General features: G+C 39.3%; 2 protein-coding genes across 4 annotated transcripts in view; both read right to left on the bottom strand.

Moving 5' to 3' along the window:
- The window catches only part of LOC146487880 (TNF receptor-associated factor 5-like), a 43691-nt gene extending 36462 nt beyond the window's left edge, over positions 1-7229 (bottom strand). Inside the window, exons 1-5 of one of the 2 annotated variants that reach the window (XM_085128048.1) lie at positions 7051-7229; positions 5225-5326; positions 4688-4852; positions 3334-3408; positions 3013-3090 (exon numbers count right to left, since the gene is read on the bottom strand). In XM_085128048.1, coding sequence (XP_084984174.1) covers positions 3013-3090; positions 3334-3408; positions 4688-4693 — 159 coding nt within the window. In that variant the 5' untranslated portion in view covers positions 4694-4852; positions 5225-5326; positions 7051-7229. Of the gene's footprint in view, positions 1-3012; positions 3091-3333; positions 3409-4687; positions 4853-5224; positions 5646-7050 lie in introns of those variants that run through there. The other variant, XM_085128064.1, reaches the window with a different exon arrangement.
- A 2040-nt stretch (positions 7230-9269) lies between these two features.
- On the bottom strand, positions 9270-20068 carry LOC146487879 (TNF receptor-associated factor 4-like). Of its 2 annotated transcripts, XM_085128394.1 has the most exons (7): positions 19836-20068; positions 15103-15166; positions 14414-14515; positions 13710-13874; positions 13251-13325; positions 11554-11631; positions 9270-11047 (listed from the first exon to the last, which is right to left on the bottom strand). In XM_085128394.1, the coding sequence occupies exons 1-7, from the start codon at positions 20003-20005 to the stop codon at positions 10478-10480; spliced, it is 1224 nt and encodes a 407-aa protein (XP_084984520.1). In that variant the 5' UTR covers positions 20006-20068; the 3' UTR covers positions 9270-10477. The 2 variants fall into 2 exon arrangements, with proteins under 2 accessions (XP_084984520.1, XP_084984529.1); XM_085128403.1 differs by lacking the exon at positions 11554-11631 and having other exon boundaries at positions 19836-20067.
- Between the last annotated feature and the right edge of the window lie 2955 nt (positions 20069-23023).

Here is a 23023-nt window from a genome sequence, read left to right as displayed (position 1 = left end):
TCAAACGTTACACATACACTCTGTTTTTTTTTATAAGAACGTCTAATTTTGGAGCTAAGGCTGAACGTTCTTATATTTTATATCGATTTGAGGCTGAAAACGTTCTTAAGATGTTCTTAAATTACATGGTATACACTACATGTATTTCAGTAAATCAATGAGGACGTGACCAGAAAACCTATCAAAGTTCATTGCCTGCTGAGATATGGTATCAAGAACTGCTGATTACTGACAAACCGAGATGTGTGTCCCCATTGTTAATGTTATACAAAACATGCCCTTAAGTAGTTTGGTTAATTTCCATTTGTTACATTGATTGTATACACGGATTAGCAAAATAAAAACCTTCTTAATCGACTCAGCCTGAGGAATGTTCTTAACACGTTCTTAAAATTTTGGTTAATCTCAGCCTCGACGTTCTTACAAAAAAGGTTCTTATAAAAAAAACAGAGTGTATAAGAAAATTACATCAACACTGATCGAGTTACAATGTACAATCCAAAGAATTTGTTTCGTGTAGATAGTAGCCAGGAGTGATGATTTTAACATATTTATTTGTTATGAGGGTGAAAATGATTTTCCCCTCTTCCTCCATTTCTTGTTGATGTCATAAGTCCATTCATAAGTCGACTTCTTAAGGACGGAGATGCTAGATGAGCAACGAAGTTGCATGAAAACTAGACTTACAGAAAATCTCTCCGTTGTGGATTAGGACTGCGGAAACAACTGACATTTCAGACTGAGTCTGTTGTTGAACATTGGTTATTTACTCTTACTTAACCATGAACAAAACATCACATTTCCGGAAAAATTTCAACTTTATTGCAGTCAGTAAGTCATCAAATGAGAACAACAATCGTTTTATTCTTAATCACATGTTATCAGGCTAAAAGAGATAAATCAGTTGCGATATAGCCTATCTAGCTTAATATTACACGTGATCTAGATTCCAAAAGAAATAATACCGCACTTTCTAAATTATAGCTTGGAACCCTGTATAAAATGAGTAATAATGACGAAAACAGCAATACTAATACTAGAGAACAACAATGATAATATTAGCCTTTATTTACCAAACTCCTGATTCAATTCGAACATTGCAAATCTACGTGCCCATAGTCGGCGAGTTTCAAACACAATTCAGTGACGTGATTTCCTGAGCCCGGCCTGTGTGTGTGTTTATTTGCTAAGCTTAACTGGAAATCTCGTTATTCCTATTATCACATGTCGGTTAGTGTTATGTTAGAAGTTCTTCCACAGTCTCTAAGTTCTGTTTTACTTCTTAACACCTAAACACAATAAGGGGGGGGGGGGGGGTGGCTTTTAGAACTCCTCTATTGCTTTAATTGTCTTCCTTACAGTAGACTCCCGCTATCTCGAACACTCAGATAATTTAGATAATTAGATAACTTATTTACTCAACTCAACTTTACAGAGGGCATAGACTGGTAATTAAAATATACAATTAGCAGGGAAAACAAAAATCCGTTTGACAAACTGGGAGTTCAAGATAACCAATACTAAAAATGGTGAACAGTTTACAAAGAAAACTAGCAGTTCAAAAAAACTGAGGTCATCTAAAATTATGGTGTAGCGAGTTCAACTTGAATAAATATCGTGTCGTCCACAATGTAGCGCCTCTCCCTCAGTTTGTCATGTGAAACAAACGTGGGGATGCCCCACCCTTGGTCGCTATCTATCACGGGCCTTTCGAAGACCTCTGTAATTTCAGGATTTGTTTTATAGGACAGAACTATGTTCTCCCTGTTCTTTAGATTTTCTTGCTGATCAATCAATGTAAACGATTCGATTTTATAGAAAGGCCAGGGTAATATGGCGTCGTTTTCACCTTTCATTATGACAATAAATAGGGAGATATGGGTGCCTGCTCGGTCGCCATCTCCATCTGGATAAAAGAGTAACTTTAATTTGTAACCAAAGATGTAAAATGGATCACTTCGTATGAAGATTTGATATCCTTTTTTTGCTTGTGACAAACTGTATTCAAAGCCTGTTATCTTCCAGGTAAATGAATTAGATCCGTATGGAAGAGTCTTCTGAACCTCATCCAATTTTGTTTCCAATTGCTTTTCAACAACACCCATTTTCGATTCACAATTCTTCCAAACTTTCTTAACTTCCTCTTCAATCTGGCTCTGAAGAACATTCACTTTCCGTTCAACTTCCTCTTCAAACTTGTTCTGGAAAACGTTCACTTTCCGTTCAAAACGTTGCTGAATATTGTGTGTTTGTTGGGGTTGAACTATGTATATTTGGTATAAAAACACACTAACAACGAAAAAAGATGAAAATGAAACAAAAAAGAACCTTGCGGACGTTATTAATTTCCTTCTCAATTTTGTTGTTCGTTAATCCCAGTTTGAAGATTGTTTATACGCTCTTCAGATTGCCTTGGAAGAATGTTTTCGCTTTCTAGAAGCCGATTTTGAAGGTTGTTTATTTCTTGTTGGTGTACCTTTTGACAACTCTTTACCTTCTCCTCAAGGCTGTGAAGCTTTATTGTTTTTTCTTTGACCTCTTCTTGTGTGTCATTTAATTGACAGCAAGCTAACTCAACGTGATGTCTTGTCTCTAACTGAAGGTGTGATTCAAGTTTTCCCCTTCCACTTTTATTTCAGCAATCTATTTCTACATAAAGTTAAAAATAGCTAACTCAGCGATACTAATAATGTTCAGCCTATTGCAGTGGCAGAATCAGGAGAGGGACTCCAGCACCAAACGTTTTCTCAAAGAAAATAACGCCCAAACGGCCGAAAAATTAAGCTCTTTTGTTTTCAGTCGGCCGGGACCTGTGGGCCCCCAACACTGAGTTCTGTTTCCGTCAATGTACTCTACTTTGCTTGTGTTATATTAAAGGTTACCACAGCTGTAGTTTCTACACTGTTGTACAATAGAAATAGACTGAGTTTGCTTAGTAAAAGGATGGTGCTTATCAAAAGTGACTACTACCCTTGTACTCTTGTTCACAATTTCAACAATTTAATTGCTTACCTCTGAGTGACAGCCAATCCAGACATACGGGCAGGGAACTTTGGTCTGCAGACAGCTAGTTTCAATGTGATTTGTCAGCTGTAACAAAACAGCAACAACCAAATGAAAAAACACTCAGTATGATAATGTAATAATGTATTTCACTAGTTTTTCCACGTTTCGGCATGAGAAATTTCGGGAAAAGGACCATTCATTTTTTACAATTCCAGTAAATAGAAAAGAATAAGGTCAACGATATAATTGTGATAAACTAATTTCTACTGACCAACAGCGCTGAAGCCGAATAATTTATTGCAGACTTCGAACAATTAAAAGCCTCACCTGATCTCGAGAGGCAATGGTTCCACATTCGTTAGGACAAGATGTTGGAAAACTGCTACATGTTTCTTGATGGTTCTGCAGAAAAATATTGAAATCAAAAGACAAGAAAATAAATAAATAAACTCAACTTGACAATAACACGCTTATAAGCACTTTCAGTTTTCTTAGATCTCAATGCAAAACTGATGGGTCCATCAGCTTTCGACGATCGTATATCACTCAAGAATTGGCCTCCATGCGACACGGACCTTTACAACATTTTGCCTCGTTTCTGTATTTTAATAAACTTACCGAATATAAGCCTAATAGTTTATGCAATGAACAGTGTAAAAATCACGTTTTAATTGGTGTAGCGGAGTTTGTGATTAGAGTATAGACGCACGATTGAAGTCATCGAGGGAGTTGAGTGGTGTGACCGGCGCACGTGATCAGACTCAAGAGTCCAGCCAGAGTCACAGAGTGATTGGTCAACAAAGTTTTTCGAACTGTTTTGGTGAGTAGCAGACCAACATACGCGAACTTTTGGCAGGAAAGGAAAACTGTCCGATAAAAAATTGGACAACGACCTTTGAGAGTGACCTCAACCAGGATAAAAAATCTAGAACTTTGTTGTGACGAAATATGTCGCCGATAGAAATCCGGTAATGGCGAATATCTATTACAAATCGCAATGAAGCGACTTACATGTTGTAATATTTTGGGGTCAGGATTTCTTTCTGGAATAAAGGTTAGTTTTGAAAATATTCTTAGTGAAATTCTTTCGGATTATACACTAATTTAGAGGACCACATTTGCATGAGTGTTGTAGTCTAAACCTGAGTTTTCTGGAAAGTTTTTGACTCAGCGCGGGGCTCAAGTAACGCGATGTCCGCTCACGAAATATGTTGAAATGTCTTGGTTATTGTATAAAACAAATAGATTCCAGTTTTCCGTGGGTCTGTACTCTGATAACGCACAGAGGACGTCAAAACGTGATAAGAACATCAGTAACACTACTCGCCTGCGGTTCGTAGCGTACTTCTTTGTTCTCACCACGTTTTGACGTCATCTGTGCGTTATCAGAGTACAGACGCACGGCAAAAATGGAATCTTTTTGTTAAATACTTTCTTTTCCTAGATTTTCAACATAGAAATAGACAGAGTAACGCGCTCGGTATTTGTTAAAACTGTTCATTCAGACGGATTAATTAGTTCAGTCCTTAAGCCGGATCTCTGCCTCTATTAGTCCTTGGTAAATGGAATGTGCCATTTTCACAAGAAAAATGGCATTTGCAGTTTAAAGAGTGTTTCCGTTAAATCACTGCTACTGAAAAGGATATTTTTGGTTAAGATTATAACGTTTATTTTTTCTTACCTTCATCAGGCATTCCGGGTGATGCTCTTCACAATAATCACACTTTGCAACCCTCCATTGGCACGTGCTGGTCACGTGCTCTGTCAGATCCTTTCTGACCACTTTCACTTCACAGTTTTAATTGGTGCAAGATACTGCCTTGAGTTGACAAGACGCTAAGTGGTTCTGTTAAATACATCAAAATCATTTTTTTCACATTTCTTTTAGAATTCTGTAAGAGCATAAAAATACACTTTTGAAACAGCAATAGTGTAGAATGGCGATGCCTGTAAAGCTGCATGCATATTTCTGTTGACTCCCAAATAAAAATAATGTGTCATACCTTAATTTAGATCAAATGACTGGTACATGCACACAATTGTGATAAACCGTAAGGCTTTCCTATTATTTACATATAATTGATGTGATCACGTGCCCTCAGTTGAGACCACACTTTAATTGATACCTTGGGGTACCTGTGCATTAGTTGTGTCAGAGTTTCAGTTAGAGTTCAGTTGGTATAGTAAAAATAGTTGGTGTGGTAAAAATTTGTTTTACCTCCTTTGCTCTAAGCTCGCCAGTCCACTCACAACCATCACTTGGACATTTGATGTGAAGTGACAGAATTTTTCTCTCCGTTGCTTTATCGGAAAAAACGTCCTAAAATAAATACATTATTCAAATAAATTCTCCATTCATTAACTAGTCACGCAAGACGTGACTATTGGGGAATGATTATTTTCTCCTTATCTTTTCAAAATAAAAACAAGTTTTAAAATTTCTATATTATTAAGTAACACTTCTTGGTAGATTTGTAGTTATGTTTTTATTTGCTGTTCTGTTTGTTTGCCTGAGTTTTGCATCATTCGCGGTCATCACGTATTTCACGATATTTCTGTAACTCTTAGTGTTGATCGCGTCACTCCATCGGATTTTCTCGGTGATTGCAAAATGTGTGGTTAGTCCTGGTTATTTATCTACCCACCTTCCTACCTACTTCCCTCCCTCTACCTCCCTCACTCCTTCCCTACCTCCCCTTCCCTACTTTAATAACCCCTTCTTCCCTCACTCCCTCCCTCTTTTCCCTCTCCACTCCTACCACCCCCCTGTTCTTTCTCCCTCCCTTCCTCCCTCCCTACATTTTTTACTTTTTACCTACTTCCCTACCTCATCTCCCTACCTCACCACCTTTCCCTGCCTCTCTCTACACCTACCTACTTTACTACCCACCCAGCTACCTACCTTCCTCCTTCCCTCCCTCCCTCCCTCCTACCCCGCTCCCCACCTGTCTACCTATAGGAACCAGTCATCTCGTTCCAGGGCTCCCCTGTCTATTGGGCATGTGAGTGGGAAGCCTTGTTGTTCCTGACTTTAATATAAAAAAAAAATCAAGAAATACTATTCAGACATATCTTATAACAAACTAATGCTCCTTTCCAGAATTTGTTTCCTTCCTACTTTTTCAAGAGAAGCTCAATGACAAGAAGCAGACAGATAACCATAAACATTTCGTTTATGGATTTCAGTAAAATATAAAACAGGAACCCATGTTTCTTGATGTGCTTACAATACCTATTGAGAGAAAGTTTTTGCCAAAGGATTGTTTAGCTTGGATTATGTGTCCCCTAAATTATTTTACGGTCTTTATCTCGCTGAATTCTTTGTAAGTCAAAATCATTTAGGTTTACTGATTTATTATTTTTTTGCAAACCTTAACAGACGAACTGTCGAAATAGATGAAGAAGGAATTTGGCAAAATATTCTTATCGCGCCCGATAATTTAACGGGGCTTCCCGGCCCCCACGGGTTTATAGAATGTGAAATCTAGCCGGATTTCTCACTCAAATTAAAATATATATTGTTTGCCAATGCCTTAAGTTATCCAGCTTTGAACATTTCCAAATCAATTTTAAGACTACGTGAATGCAAATAATTTTCCATCAGATCACCATATGCACACATTACAAAATACAATACAGAATATAGGTTTTCAAGTCGAAGTTAAATTAAGAACGGAGAGAAAACCTAAACGAAACCACGAGGCTTATATGAAATTAGGTTTGCTCACAAAATACAGGAGTTAATGATGAGGTACTTTGACCATTAGCAAGAGACAGAAGACCGGAGAACAATATACAATATACAATATACTGTACAATGTACCACGTTTGCCGCGATTCAAAATGGTGGCCAACTCACTGACTAGATACTAAACCGGTAAAAGGAAAAAACACATATATTTAACATTGTGAAGAACATCACACTATGCAACAAGAATCAAGAGATGCTCAAGTACAATACCAAGTACTAAAATTTACGTTTTAAAAGATGAAACATCAAAAGCAATAATTTCATAAAAAAGATATTTCTGTTTCAAATCATACCTTCGTAAATGCTCCTCGAGACATTGCTGGCAAAATCTGTGGCCACATCTCGTTTGAACCGGTTCTTTCGATGGTAACTGACAAATAGTGCAATGAAAATCTTCATCGACTGGATTTTCAAACTCTTCGTCATGACCAGAAGGCATTGAACGATTTCTTGAAACTTCCGCCATTGTGAATAAAAGCGTACCTGGTACTGACTTGAATCAAACCAGATTGTAAGGTCATGTGCGTGACTTAATCAAGAAGATCAGTCTTGTCATTCTTATCGCACTATTGTCACGCATTGTCTCGTTAGCAGCATAAACAGCCTGAAGGTGGCTGAACACAGTTTAAACTGCCGCAATGCCAGCCTTCAAATTAGTTTTATGTAGCATTAGATCTGGCGGCAAGACCACCAGGACTTTTTGTTTTTGCGTTTCGATTCCACTGTATATAATATAGATATAGGCATATACTGTATTACAGTATACGGTAACTCTTGAATAGTACAAGAACCACTTGTACAAACAGCAGCAAAGTGTAACCGGATCTTTGTGTAGATCAGGATCATGATGTTGAATAAAACGTAAAATAAAATACAAGGCTGATCAGACGGCTAAAATAACTTTATGAGAAAAAATTGGAAATAAACGATTACATTGTAACCGTTTATTTCCAATTTTTACTTAAAGCTTTTAGCAGCCCCTGAAGAAGGTTAGTATTGTGTAACCAAAATATTGCGCAATAAAATTACTTTAGCTGTCCGATCAGCCTTGCATTTGAATTTACGTTTTATTACAGTATATGCCTAGTTGTCTTTAGAGACCCATGGTCTGTTACCCAGCCCCCCCCCACTTGTTCTTAGAGACCCGTGGTCTGTTACCCAGCCCCCCCTCCCACTTGTCTTTAGAGACCCATGGTCTGTTACCCAGCCCCCCCCCCCACTTGTTCTTAGAGACCCATGGTCTCTTACCCAGCCCCCCTCCCACTTGTCTTTAGAGACCCATGGTCTGTTATCCAGCCCCCCCCCCCCCCACTTGTCTTTAGAGACCCATTGCCTCTTACCCAGCCCCCCCCCCCCCCCCCCCCACTTGTCTTTAGAGACCCGTGGTCTGTTACCCAGCCCCCCTCCCACTTGTCTTTAGAGACCCATGGTCTCTTCCCTAACCCCACTCCAAAAAGAGGGTCCCGAGCATGTAAAATAGTTTTGACCAGTTCCCTAAGTATGTTGAATTTACATAGCAGATAGCACGCGAATATTTTTATCCCCGAAGGATGTTGTTTTTCTCAAATGCATGAAAAAAAAATGTGTGGATATTTTTTCATTGCAGTCAGCTAAAAAAAAAGGCATGTGTTTTCTCAGATCTGACGGATCTGTCATAGAGGACAGATTCATTCCTTCTTCAAATATAAGGTATGAAGTAAATAGGGCACAAATGAGAAATTTCATGCGAGAATTCTACTTCTGCACCTCACTCGCTATTGGACAATTCAAAGAATTCGAAGTGTCACCAACCAGTCCCCTAGGGAGTTAGTGAACGACATCGAAAGTCATAGCTTCCGTTCGAGAGTGCAATGGGGTATACCTAGCTACAGAAAATGTGAGATTGATAAGGGATATTGGACGAATAAGTGCAATAAGTTTGGCGTTTTCATGGGATAACGTAGCTCTTTGTAACGCTTTTTTACCTAAAAGAGTATTTCCAATACAACTGACTGCCGTGAACAATAATATACCTATTCATCAGCACAATTACCACTCGTCTACCCTAGCCTGCGTAGCAGTCGTTTCCGTTTCCTTCAAGCCAAGCGGGGTAAGCACGCGAGCTCCTTTTTGCCCAATGCCCTCGCGTGCAACCCTCGCGCGCTTGCCCCGCTTGGCTTGAAGGAAACGGAAACGACTGCTACGCAGGCTATCTACCCAAACGATCCCATAATTCCTCACTCGTACCAGTCTCTCCGTAGTTTCTGGATTGAGGAATAGTAGACCTTACCGCATTCATTTTCTTGTCTTAAAATTAACAAAACTATTTTTTTTTAATTTGATTCCTCTCCCGACGTTTCAGTTAAAAAATACACAATGAAATCAGACGTTTTTAACATCATCAGGATGTTGTTGTCATTCCACTGAGTGCCAAATTTAGTTTGTCTTTTGATTTTGTCAGTTATCTTTGTATTAAAATGTTCTCCTCACGCCCTACTTATCCGGTCTACAGCAGAACTCTTTAAAACAGCAGTCGCTTTGTTGACAAAGCCTTTTAATGCGAATATTTTTGTTACAACAAAACTGCTTTGCAAATTGAGGTTCTCCAAAAACCTCATCGGATTCACAATTTCAACAAAAGATGAAAATAGTTACAACGGTACATTGTTGTATGTAAATATCTAACCGCGGTAGATAGCTACTACTACTTATTAACTATCGGCAGTAGTAATTATTAATTGGCCTGCAAAATCTTACATCTGAAACCATGGGGACCATGTGTTAAATTAACCTTGATTAAAGAACTGAGTAAGCTGAAATACTGATTATTACAAGTGCTCCCTGGCATAAGGCAATCTGTAGCCTTTCATGTGATATGATACGTATCGTACCTTTGTATCACTGTACTCACTGTACTATGTCGCAGTGCAAAACTTACAAATATAACGCTGCCAGCAGAAGAGAACAATTTTTGCTATTAAAATCTGATAACACAACAACATAGATCTACGTGTAACAAAAATAAATATGAAGTTCTCAACCCTGCATTTTGCTAAACAATTTGTCAGCATTACAAATGTCTACAAAATGGACTCTATCTGAACTCTCAGTTTTCGATGTAAAACAAAAGTGAAACGCGAGGAGGGGAAAAGAATACTCGCCGTGAAATTCATAGGTTAATTCGAACTGTTCCAACAATATTTTTAAGGGATAAAGTACAAACAATTACGACGAACATAATTTACACAAAGGAGATATCATCGACATAAACGTGCGCTGATCCGTAATCTGGGATGTCGTTCCATAAACTGGCCGCAATTGGTCTGTTTTTCCTTAGACCTGCTTGGTCCCTGATCACAAATAATGTCCATGCAAAGGTCACGCGATGGATCGTAGACATGCGCGTCCGAGATGTTTTCAATTTGAATAACTGTAAGTAAGTGGTTGAACACCTTCGTTTAAACTGCCAAAAAAGATACATCAACAAGAAAAAAACAACTGAGGAAACATTTTACAACAAAAAGTCGAAAAAATTATCGACGTTTCGTCGGTCTTAATGTTCAAAAGAACAACGGTAAAAACTACTTTTTGTCGATCTGATCTTAAGAAACAGGCAAACTACATTAAATGTTACATTACAAAATTTACGACTCTCATGTCTGAAAGATGTAATGATACAAAATTATCTGAGGAATCTCTTTTCTCCACTATTTTTTTTTTTCGGAACATGAGTCACATCTATCATGGCGAGACGACTTGAAGTTGAATAAATATCGTGTCGTCCACAATGTAGCGCCTCTCCCTCAGCTTGTCATGTGATGCAAACTTGGGGAAGCCGTGCCCAGGGTTCTCATCTGTCACGGGCCTTCCGAAGCATTCCCTGTTTTCAGGATTTGTTGTGAAGGAAAGAACAATGTTCTCCCTGTCGTTTAGATTTTCTTGCTGATCAATTAATGCAAACTTCAATTTTTTGTGGAAAGGCCAGGGTGAGATGGCGTCGTACTCACCTTTCATAATCTGAAAATATACCGAGAGGTGAGTGTCTTTCCCGGCTTTATTGCCATTTGGCTTCAATAGCATTCTAAATTTATAACCATTGTGATAAAATGGTTCACTTTCTATTCTACTTTCTTGGTTTTTGGCTTGTCCCAAGACCTCATTAAAGCCATTGATCTTCCATGTGTATTTTCCTGGACGTTGCCCTTGTCTTCTCTCAAGAGCATCCACTTTCTTCTCAAGTGTTCTCGTAGCCATGTCAAGATGGAGTCTCACAGTAGATTGAAGATGGGTTTCAATATCTCTTCGCTGAATCTACGAAAAAAAAAAATCCGCAGATCAATTTAAAACAATACGCCCACCTATGTGGGGTGTAAAAATAAGTCATTGCTCTCAAAAGCGTCCTTAGCTTGGTAGAGTATTTCCGAGTTTTTATTTTTTTATTTTAACATTCTGTAGTAGTGTTCAGTATCCATTCTCATGCTCCGGCCCTCGCAGCGAGGGAGGGGTGGGGAGAGGGGTTTACGTAAAAGTCATCTCAGTTTTTTATAAGACCAGCACTAACCTTTATAGAAATATACAGAAGTGTGGATTGTGTCCATATATATTTTCAATTTAGTTTCTTTATTTTATCGTGTACATCCCTTTATTCCTGTTTTGTCGTCTTTCGGAACCCCGTGATTGGAAGAAATGTTCCTCTGACAAGTCGTTGCCAATTGTCTGTTGATTTGCATTGTGTAATCTTGGAAATAAATAAAGAGACATTACCGGCTAATATTTATGGCAACTCCAATTTACTAAGGTGTTCAAAACATTATTACCATCGTTCCACAACCCATGTGAGCATACGGGCAGGACATAATGGTCAGCGGACAATCTCTCTCCTCGTGGGATGCCATCTGTAAAACACATCAATAGTAACATCTCTCAATGTATGTACTTAATAATCAGCCATTGCATAGATGACTTCTAGCGGAAGCTGTATTAGACCGCTTGCAGTCTGTTTCTCTCTCAGAGTCTGTGTGGTGGTAACACGCAGCGAAAAATTGGGACGAGGAGGATTGGCACCAAACGAGATCGGCGCGCGAGAAGAGAACACAATCTCTTCTCGTTCAAACCCCTATTAAGAAGCTTCATTGATCCTCGACGAATCTTATGAGAAAAGAGGAACTGGAAATAGTCTAAGGCTGTACTCATATGTGGTGGACGATACGGCTGACAAATCACGTTTTTGATTCTCTTGTTAAAACGCTTCAACTTTATAAGAGGCTGGTTAAGAGTCATTATGGTGCGATTTTTCCGATACTGTTGGTGCAGGTTCGAATTGGCCCGGAAAAAAAATACGGTAAACCTTACTTTTAAGACATTGAATGGCGGTCACAACAACATTACATAATATAATTTTTAGTGTTCTTGTTCACACGCTACGGTTGTCAGTGTTCGACACTAACGCTTGCCCGATTGCCCGGGGCAAGTAAACTGATTCAATGGGCAAGTAAAACTACGGTAAAAGTTGCCCGATCGGGCAAGCAGATGTTTTGCTCCTGTCCACAGTGTGTCCAGCAGGAAATAAAGCGAATTGAAAACTCTTTGCCGTCAATTTATTTATTGTGTTAATATGGGTACCTACCTTGGGATATTTTCATACCCGTTAGCCGTAGATCGAAAAAAGATACATATTAGTTTGAACAAGATACAACGAAACGAGCACGAAACACTGTGCACAAAATCGTGGCCGCCATGTTTTTTTTTACCCCGCAAAGAATGTTGGTAAATTTACCGTACCCAGGCTCCAAGCGGCCAAATTTACGCTTTGTATTTTCCCGGGATAAACGGCGAGCGAAGCGAGCCGGCGATTTTTTGGGCAACCAAAAAATACGCTAGGCAACAAAAAATAGAGACTTGGTTGCCCAAAGGGCAATTTAGCAGGAAAGTTAGTGTCGAATACTGCCGGTTGTTTACTAAAGTTTAAGGACTACATAAAAACATATAAAGCCTTAACATTGGACAACTCCTACGGCTGTTTTGTAAGTACTGCATGAGGGTTGTTCTCATATCCTTTTCATTTTCAGGTATTTTACTGCAGAATCAGACTCACGCTCTCTGATAAAAACGGTTCTGAAAACGCAGTAAAGTTTTATTTAGCACCAGTGAACAACCTGCCCTACCAGGAGATCATATAAACTCCGTATGATAAGGTGGCTTTACAGTCGGAGTGGGGGGGGGGGGGGGGGGGTAAGCTGGCTTAAGCTCTTAAGTTGTTTATTATCACTCGGATAGCGTTCGCCTCATAATATGTAAATGGGCGTAAACAAAAGCCTCACTGAGATTTAAGGCCTGTGATGTACCAGGACACAAATCCTGTAATATATGGTAACCCTCAATTCTGGTACAGAAGTAAAATATAAAACTTAACACGCGTTAGGACTTTTTAATTTAGGCTGACACAAAATAATTATTTAGATGAAATCAATAATTATGAAATAAATACTCAACAGATTCACAGCGCGGTGCATACCTCTTCTCTCACGATGATAGCTCCGCAGCTCTTCGGACAGTTTAAGGGGCATCTTTTACACTCATCTTGATGGACCTTAGAAAAAATAACAAAACAACTTATGGATTGAGAACCTTAAAGTTTTACAAACTCCTCCTATGGTCCGACAAGTGCTGATATGGACTTACTAACCTGAAGCAAGATGACACACGTTTTGAAAAAAATAAAATGAATGGCATTCATAGCGAAGTATTTCACTACTGCTTAACACCTTACTGATAAATACAACTGATAATTTGAGCTAATGATGATGATCAAAATCAAGTTCTTTGTTGACTTTTAGGCATCTTGATTTAAACTGTAAAAATATTATTGAGACTAGCTTGAAAACCATGCAAGACTGTTCGGAGGAGTGAGTACAAAAGTCAAAAAAATGCATACAGCGTACATTAACAGTCAAGTCCGCCATACTGTTCTCACCCGAGTTTTAATTTCTGGATATGACTCATCACAGAAATCGCAGCTAATTATCCTCCATTTACACGTGTTGGTCACGTGCACTTCTAGGTTTTTCCTTTTCATTTTCACAGGACAGCTTTTGTTCAAACAAGGGACAAGTTTCAGAGGGCAAGATTCCAGATGATCCTATAGAAATAAAAGATTGGAATAAGATATTTATATCTATAGTTTTATCAAATGTACTTATAAACTAAATGCAGTAATCGTGAATTAAATCCCTCTTTATAACGCTATAAGAAGAAGAAGAAGAAGAAGAAGAAGAAGAAGAAGAAGAAGAAGAAGAAGAAGAAGAAGAAGAAGAAGAAGAAGAAGAAGAAGAAGAAGAAGAAGAAGAAGAGAAAACCACTAAAACTAAAGAGTTTGTTTTGTATAATTACTGTAAAAATAAAGATTTTCAAGCAAGACAACAGAGGACAAACGCCATATTGTGAATCCGACGGAAGATGAATTTCATTCATTTTAATTTAATTTGAAAGCAAACCACCCAAACCAACAGAGAAGCAGAATTCCTAAAACTAACGTTAAGGCTTCCATTCTAAATTTATACGTAGGAAAGATCTGAACCGTTTCTATCCGATCTACTCAGTTTCGTGTTGTTCACTGCGCATGGCGGTAATTTCTTCTGTTCGGCGCTAGGATTGAAAAAAGGAAAACACAGCTCTTACATCTTTTGACCTCAGCTCGCCTGTCCACCGGCAGCTTTTACTTGGACATTTAACAAGAAAGGAAAGAATCTTTCTCTCTGTTGCTTTGTCAGGGAAGATGTCCTATGACAAATAAAAAGATAAATTAAGAAAAAAATATTTATCTTAATAATCACCACGTAGATACACAATGTGAATCGAAATAAAAAGTGGACAGTATTAAGCCAGCTAACAGCAATCAAATTGACTGCAAAGAAACAACGTGAGTCCCTTTATGATCGTCTGCACGCCCATTGAAAGCTTCTAATCACTGAGCTACAACTGACTCAATCCCAGTCTTTTCTCTCATTATTTAAAAATCGTATAACCTCAGCTCCCTTGTCACACTTATCAGACTCCACTAGGAACGAGTCAGAAGCTATGAGGGGATTCAAGAGATGAGATTCAGAAGCGACATGAGGTAATCACTTAATAAATTGATGCTAGTTTGTTTTCGATGATTTGTTGACTTTACTGAGATCCATTCATCCCTATAGCTTTTTAGATTCTCCCCCAAATAGTTTTACTTCGTTAAGGACAGTGCAAAATGTAGCAAAGTTCAGCGTTAACACTACTATTCACCGTAAAAAGAGTTTCCATGCCTCCATCGTTTCTCTACTGCAAAGCGTATATAAATTAGATATTACTATCTCAATGCACAGTTCACTTACTTTGTCTCGAGTTAAGGTGTTTCGATCCAAAGGACAAGTTAATGGTTTCTCAGCACTCTCCAACCTATTTATAAGAATAAGGCCTGGTTTATATTTTAACGATAAGCACAAACATAACAAAAATTATCAGTGAACCAACGTTAGACGCGAAATGCATTTGATTTTCTTGTGACTATGCTTGGTTCCCACGAGTGAACTGATAAGCACAACCACAGGCAACCTCACTTCCAGGGTCTCTCTTCTTAACTCCGTCTTGGACGTGATGAGAAGAGACCCTGAAAACGAGGTTGAACCACAGGATGACACACGCATGCGCAGTGCTGCTCTGACCTCTTCTGCTTATGTTTGTTCTTTTCTCATACACTGTCATAGAAACAAGCATGAAAATTCCATTGGACTGGCCAACGTATTTCTTTTCAATCGCTACTATAACAGGTGGAGGTTGAATTTTTTTCCCACACAAAACTCCGTTTCAAAGTTCTCACGAAGCAAGGAAGGGGTCACCCCAGCTACGCATCGCGTTGTCATGCCGCTAGAAATATACTTGTATTCATTCGCGTATCGACTGTCCCTGAGTAGAAGGAGGGACGGCTCCTTGGTTCACTGCTGCACAGCAAAACGTTTTAACAACATTCTCGTCTCTACTTCATCATCAGTTCTAAACCAAGAGCAATCGATAATTGTATTATTGCGCATTTGGCTGGACGATAACAGTTTCTTTCCATCTATTTTTGACAGTGAGTCAACCTCCCTTCTGACCCGTGCTGTACCGTCCGCCATTCCTTCCACCCGGCTTTCTGGTTAGTGGCTTCAGTTGTACATATGGGGATCAATAAAACGAAACAATACTCCCAGTCTATTGTTTACCCCAAGAACACGAACATAGTCGTGATTACTTGCGAATTGTTACGAATAGTGACGAATGTTGCCAATTTTCGGCGAAGACTCGCGAATAGTAACGAATAGTTGGCGAAGAGTTGCAGTAGTTCCCAGCTGAGTACCTCACAAAGACAAAACTATCACGTAATTTTTTCTGCCGGAAGTAAGTTTCCGCCCCAGGGAGGAAACCAATAAAGCTTGTGGTAGTAGGTAAATTACAAGTACAGTGGAACCCCGTTAATACGGTCGCCAATGGGCCAAACAAATTTGGCCGTATAATTTATTAACGGGTGACCGTATTAACGAGGGTTTTTTTTTTACAAGAAAATGTATGGTCGTTTTTCTGAGCGGCCAAAAAAAAAGTGGCCGTAATAACGAGGTGGCCGTAAGGGGGGGTTTACACTGTAGATAATTATCAATTAAAAGGAATATATAACCTTATTATATAATTGTGTTACCCGCGACTGGCAGTCCAAGTTGGAGTAAATGAAAGAAAAAGGTAATAGTGACATTCTTTTGCAAGAATTGCTTTTAGGTCATTTTCCGTCAGACGTACTGAGATCTGCCGGTTCATGAAAACCTAGCCGTTTTTCTGACCAAATTCGCTGGCTCTGGTAAATCGGCCTGGGCTGATCCTTTGCTAGTTCTTGTACAATGGGTTATGCAGATAGTGATGGTATAAAGTGTTGCGGTTTAATTAGATAACCATCCTTTGAAAGCATTTATCAAGGGTCATAAATTTAGTTTTGACCTGTATTTTTTCGTGGTTGTTAGAGCACGACGAACCACAGGGCGCAGAGGAGTTAATGTGATGTAAATTCCGGCTAAATTCACTGCCAAATTGCGCAGCAAATTGAGTTTGTTGATACAAGAACGTGATCGAACAAAGCGTTATGAGATCTTATTACGCGTCTGTTGAAAGATTATATAGCTGGCAACGGTCGCCTGTGGGGGAACGATTGATGTGTGGGCAGCTTGTATCCTGGCGGTAATCTTTCAACAGACGCTTTAAGATCCGGTCAGTGTAAAATGCAGACTGCAGACTGCAGACTGCAGACTGCAGACTGCAGACTCGGGGTAAAATGCAAACTGAACACTGCAGACCAGGGGTAAAATGTAGACTAAATTAAATTAAATTTTGTTCGGTTGGGCAGGTTGTATCCCGGAAAGTATTCATTCATTTTAAACCGTGAGAACTGTTTTCATTTTCTACGAATTTTTCGCAAGCGCTAAATTCCTTTCACGCTATTTGTGCAACAGAAATCTTTTCATATTTGAATTTTAAATTTACTCAGCTTTCTATAGAGACAAAAATGAGCTCGATAGGACATATATTTACCGAGATACGAATTTTTGAGTTTTCTGTACTCGGTTTGTTTACAAAGTAATTAATTCACGGCGGACGGTAGTAAAATGCATCCATCCGCGCACTTTAAAATTCAGCGATATACTTCGAAAGCACATCGTCAAATGTTTTTTTTTTTTTTCAAAACTAAAACATTTACATATCTTGTTGAGCGGTTTTTCTGTTTATTTCGAAGCGAATTCATGGAGAAATAATTTTTGAAAGTATTGGAAGAAGAAGTAGGGCGCCGTCCCCAAAAGTCACGCAATGAAATCTTAAGTTTTTTTCGCAAGCCTCAAATTCCTAATTTTCGCTAACAACGCTACATGTATCTTTTTGGAATTCTACACTTACTTATTAGCTTTCTATACAGACCAAAATCACTTCGAATGTTTTACAGTCAACCCAGGTCACGCGTGAACGATATTTTTGAAATTTGAACGGAGTTTTGAAATTTACATGTCAGTTTTCAAAATCGCCAACGAGATTTCAGAGTTCCCGTATAAATTTCCCTAGCTCATTGACAGTATAAAGCTATGAATTTTTCTTTACATTGCAAAATTGAATATTTCAAGAATAACAATTGTTTCCCAAGTATTTTGAATCTTTTTTTTCAGTTAATGCGTCTTTTTCGGAACGATTTCCAGAGAGATGTCCAACATTTCATTCACATGTCGGACATTACAAAGAGAAATTCGAATGTTCATTTCATTCTTGGAATTACTGTTCACGCGTGACCTGGATTGACTGTAAGGCATGGGTCGCACTTAGCAAAGTTTTGCGAGAATTTGTTTACTTTGCGGTCAAAATCTGTCAACGAGACACTTTTCCTAGTGCGACCCTAACTTTTATGGTTTGGAAAATTTTTGGAAATCGGCAAAAACATCAAAGGCGCCGTAGTGCTTGGGTGGGGCAGGCAGATTTCGGAAAACTTGGGCTTAACAATAGGAATCACAGCGAAAACTGTCATCACTTGTCACTGAACAGCAAACAGAAAATTTATGCAATAAAATTAAACAGCGCGCAAGATACAATTCATCACAGTTCCCCTTTTTTTTCGGTGGCAGCGCAGAGTTTTCGCAATATATGTATTCTCGAGGTCAAAGTTATAGTCCTGAAGAGGCAACTATTGAGAGCCCTTCGCAGAATTCCTCTGCACTCGTCGTTTCCGGAGCTCGTCGAACTCAGCGGACCAAGTTGACCTAAGTTCGTCGTCTTCTTCTGCTGAGGAAAGACGGGTGTACGCGTGCTGGTCGAACGACGAAGAAATAATGTTGCTAAGATTATGGGCCGAAAATTTTGACCGAAGATTTTTTAAGTTATTCAAAGTGTTATCACTGACATATTTTTTTCACCTAGTGCGACCCTGATAGTTGAAAGTAAAAGTTTGCTTTCCGGTTGCGGTTTCAAATTTTCTGTGGTTTCTTTGCCGGCAAAGTTGAAAACTTTGCCCAAGTGCGACCCATACCTAACTTTAAAAAGATAGTCTTTATAATTTAGTCTGCATTTTACCCCCAGTCTGCAGTCTGCATTTTACACTGACCACTTGAAGATCCCATGTAGCTTTGTTCGATCGCTTTCTTGTAGATAAACAAACTCGATTCACAACGCATTTTGCCAGTGAGTTTAGCCTGAACTGACCTCAAATCTCGCTTCTCTGGGCCCAGTCGATGAACGTACATATTAGGCAATGGAACAACACTTTAGTTCACACGCACACCACCTTGAACCCTTGATGTTCACAACATAAAACTAAGAATACTTGTTTGAACAATCCAATTTTTAGATTATTGCTTCAGATAGTGTATTTCCAATACGATGAATATGATAATTAGGTTGCGATGTTAGCATGTTTTGCGCGAGAAAGTTCTGTGTGATCCTCGTACTTTTTTTACCGTCATTTTGGATAAGGAAAATAAACAGGGAGTTGGAACAAGCAGATATACCTGTAACCACTATATACTGCAACTCTGTAAGACCAGTATATGTATAATATGATTAGATAGAACGAGAAAAAAATCAAAGTAAAAATAATTACTCAGCCTGTATAGTATAGTCACGGTCTGTGTTTTTACAGGACCGTTAAATTAGTGATTTTCGCGCCAACAATATGTAGATTAAATTCAATGAACAAGTCGCCTTCCCGCGATTTTCAGCGATTCGATCGACCAGGGATCGATGCTAGTCGCTCATGAGTCGACTTGTGCCAAGTGTACTCTGCATCGAAAGTTCCTCCGAGGGATCTGTCTTATAAAGAGAGTATTTTAACAAGCTTTTCGGGGTTTAACTTAGAACTCAATGTTCAGTAATCGCAGTAGATTCTGCAAGGTATAGTAATTTGCTGATGGACTGAAAGACAAGGCATTCATTGCACCGGGGGTAAAAGAGTATGTGTTTAATAAGTTATTGGCTCAAAGAAAGAGAATATTGTACGTTTTCAAATTCCACTGCACTGGTTCATGCTTTACAACTGACGATTAGACGGCCGGTACACTCAACGAATACTAACCTTATGAAGTGCTCGTCCAGACACTGTTTGCAAAATCTGTGGCCACATATTCCTGTTTGGACTGCCTCTTTCAAGGGTAAATGGCAGATTGAACATTGCAAATCTTCTTCCACTGGATTGACAAATTCCTCCTTATATCCGCCGCCACTGAAAAGGAATGCCTCAGCCATATTAAACGGTAACGCGCGTCGTTTGTCGGCTTACATGAAGCTCACTGTGCCTTGCATGACCAACCGTTCGTGTCAATTAGCTGTCAAACTTGAACGGAAGCGGAAGTAAATATTTCGTTACAGGCCTCTTTTCACTTTGCACTGATGAATGACTCTTTACGCGCATTTTTAGCCCCTGTTTCTTGTGCAAAATGTTTGAAATTTCCTTGACTTTCTGTATTTGGGATACTGAGAACAAAAAACGAAAAGAAATAGAGGGACTTGAGGGTGGTGAGTGTTGTGTTTATGAGTTGTGGCCTGTTTTAGTTTTGGTCAGAATTAGTTCGAAAATTGGCTGGCGGACTTTGCAGTGTTGGTCTCGCATCGGGTATAGTGAAATAGTCTTTAGGACGGAGCTTCATAAGACAGAAGTAATTTTGATTGGAAAAGGCTATTAGGATCAGTTTAAGAATTATTGGCGGGGGGGGGGGGGGGAGGGGGTCAGGGGAACCACAAACTTTTTAGAAAGAATGAGCAACGGTAATTCGTTAATAACAATGCTTGGCCTTTTTTTAATCGGAGGCTTAATTATCTTTAAAGAAGAACAATACGTCGTTACCCCAATGGCCCTTTTCGGCTTGCTAACTGAAACCCTTTTCTCGAAAAGTCATATGCCGCTCAAAAGCACCATTGAATTTGTAGGCTAGGTCGATAAGGAATCAGAGATTTCCGTACCATCCTGAGATGTAGAACACCGTATCAGGCGTAGTAGTCAGCACAGGTCACCAAAGCGTAATGGAAGAGTTTGAATAGCGGTAAAATTCGCTTAAAAATTAAACAACAATATTCCCTCGGAAACCTCGAGTCTGTAAAAGTTCACCCGGTGTGTTTTGCTATATTTTCACGGCTTCTAATTTCCGTGCGGTCAAACAGCGAAAAACGCACAAACAGAAACGCTTGCTTCGCAGGCTAATGACTTCTCTGAGCTCCCGAAAGCCTTTTTGAGTGGTTTATCTCTCAGAGGCTGGTCCACGTGCAGCATATTGTACTACGTTATTGTGCGATTCACGTGCAGCATACGTGTATTGTACTAACTAAAGTTATTAAGCTTACTCGTAACCCAATTTTTTTTTTACAATGGACTGTATTTCGTCTTGAGATATTAGCTATGATAATTTCAAATGGACAGTATATTCTCATATTTGAACAAATTCCAAGCAAGTACATCAAAAGTATAGAGAGGAATTGGAAGAATCGAACCTACCTAGCGGAGTCCCTATTGCAGCTTGAGTATTTTAATGTAAATGCTACTATCTGGTACCTCTCATCTCCGCAGAGGCCCCCTTCTTAAAAAAAGGAGCGAAAAACAGAAATGGGAACAGATACGGAAATTGAGTAAAAGGGTGCGCGGGGGACGATGGGAAGAGCATCGTCCCCCGCGCTCCTCGTTATTTCACTCTCTCCAGTCCTTTATTTGTGTCCGCTGGAGCGTGAAAGAGGCCTGTGCGGAGGAGAAAGATCTGGTACAAAAAGGCGACGAAGCCGATTCTGAAATATAAGGTTGCTACACATTGTACTAACTGTTTTTAAGATTAAGCTTCGCAAATAACGTTGAAGGTCTATCACAACAAATGTAAAACATAATTGAAAATAAATAAGGAACTGAAACTAGTAACTTTGTACCTGAAGAGTTTATCTCTGTGGCTTGGAAGAACTACTGTAAAACGACGGAATATATCGAAGACTAATACTTTCGCGACCCGTGCTAATAATAACTGAAAATCGAAAACTAAACTTTCTAGTCTTAAATGAAAAAAAAAAAAAAAGAAAACTATTATTCAGCTGTCAAAAAGAGGAAACTATGACTATTAAACTATTTACAGTGTAAAACCACAAGGAAACTGGTGCACGAATCAGTTTATAATCACGTCATATTGTTCGTAAGTCAGGCATTCTCCAGGAACTCAAGGATTGTTCTTAAAATCACGCGATAATTGGCGGGAAAACTGTAAATGTTTACATCACCGTCTGTACGACGCACAAGTCCTTGGCCTCATGCGGTGTGGCTGAAACACGCCACGCAAATGTTAAGGAATGCGCCTTACTTTTTAACTGGCCACTAGTAAGCCGTGCGGTCTCTAGCCTGAGTATCAGGCTTTTCGGGGGGGAAGGGGGTGGGGAGAGGGGGAAGAGAGGAAGGGGAAAAGGGAAGAAAAGCCTGACACAAAAGCATTGAGACGAGTATTCCGCCCCCTCGATGAGCATGACGCTTCGCCGTAAATAGTAGCCAATCCAAATAACTTCCGGTCATGCAACTGTCATGTCAGCGATGACCGCTGTGAGAGATATGAATTGAAGTTACACAGACAGCTCTATTGCAAAAGACTCTCCAAACAAAATATTTTCTGTTGAGCACCACTGAGCAGAATTCGCGACTAAATACAGCTTCATTACAGGAGGAAAATACAAATCTCACAGTTCAGGATGGCAAGAAGTGATGACAAAAACGCAGCCGTAACTACGTGTAATCAAAAGACAAATAGCCGTGATAAGAAACACAATATCTCAGCTACGAAAACAAATAGGCGGCCGGATAAAGATTATTAAACAATTCAAATCCTAACTAGAGAGGCTGTACTGTCACCGGACGCACTGAAACAAGCCAAACGTACCAAACCCAAATAAATGCCTCAACGGGTATAAGAACGACGGTTGCTCAACAGGCGATAAACGCAGCACTCGTAACCCAGAAATGACAGAAATGACCTTTGATATCAAAATACAAAACATGCGACAGTTGCATTGTTTAGTCTATCATGATAATTTTTGTTTCCGGCGGTGTGACGTAACCTTTTGTGTTTCGTTCAATTAGCACCAACGTCCAAAATTCGGACGTTCGACACAAACTTCTGAAAGGTTGTGTGTCAGGCCTTCCTTTCCTCTTCTCCCCCTTCCCCCCTCCCCTTAGGAAGGCCTGATACTCAGGCTATGCGGTCTCAATCTTGACTTCCGGCTCATTTGAATTTCCGCGCGCACATC

This window comes from Pavona decussata, unplaced genomic scaffold, assembly GCF_977016875.1.
Source record: "Pavona decussata unplaced genomic scaffold, jaPavDecu1.1 SCAFFOLD_13, whole genome shotgun sequence".
Taxonomy (NCBI): domain Eukaryota; kingdom Metazoa; phylum Cnidaria; class Anthozoa; order Scleractinia; family Agariciidae; genus Pavona; species Pavona decussata.
Note: the sequence above shows the minus strand (reverse complement) of the source record. Positions and strands in the feature narration are given on the sequence as shown.

Bases quoted from the DNA above. Each gene is read 5' to 3' on its own strand.
- LOC146487879 (XM_085128394.1), bottom strand. From the start codon at position 20,005: ATGGCTGAGGCATTCCTTTTCAGTGGCGGCGGATATAAGGAGGAATTT. The intron at 15,167-19,835 runs GTTAGTATTCGT...TCTTATAAATAG, and splicing joins CTGGACGAGCACTTCATAAG to GTTGGAGAGTGCTGAGAAAC. The intron at 13,875-14,413 runs GTAAGAGCTGTG...TTATTTCTATAG, and splicing joins GCGAGCTGAGGTCAAAAGAT to GATCATCTGGAATCTTGCCC.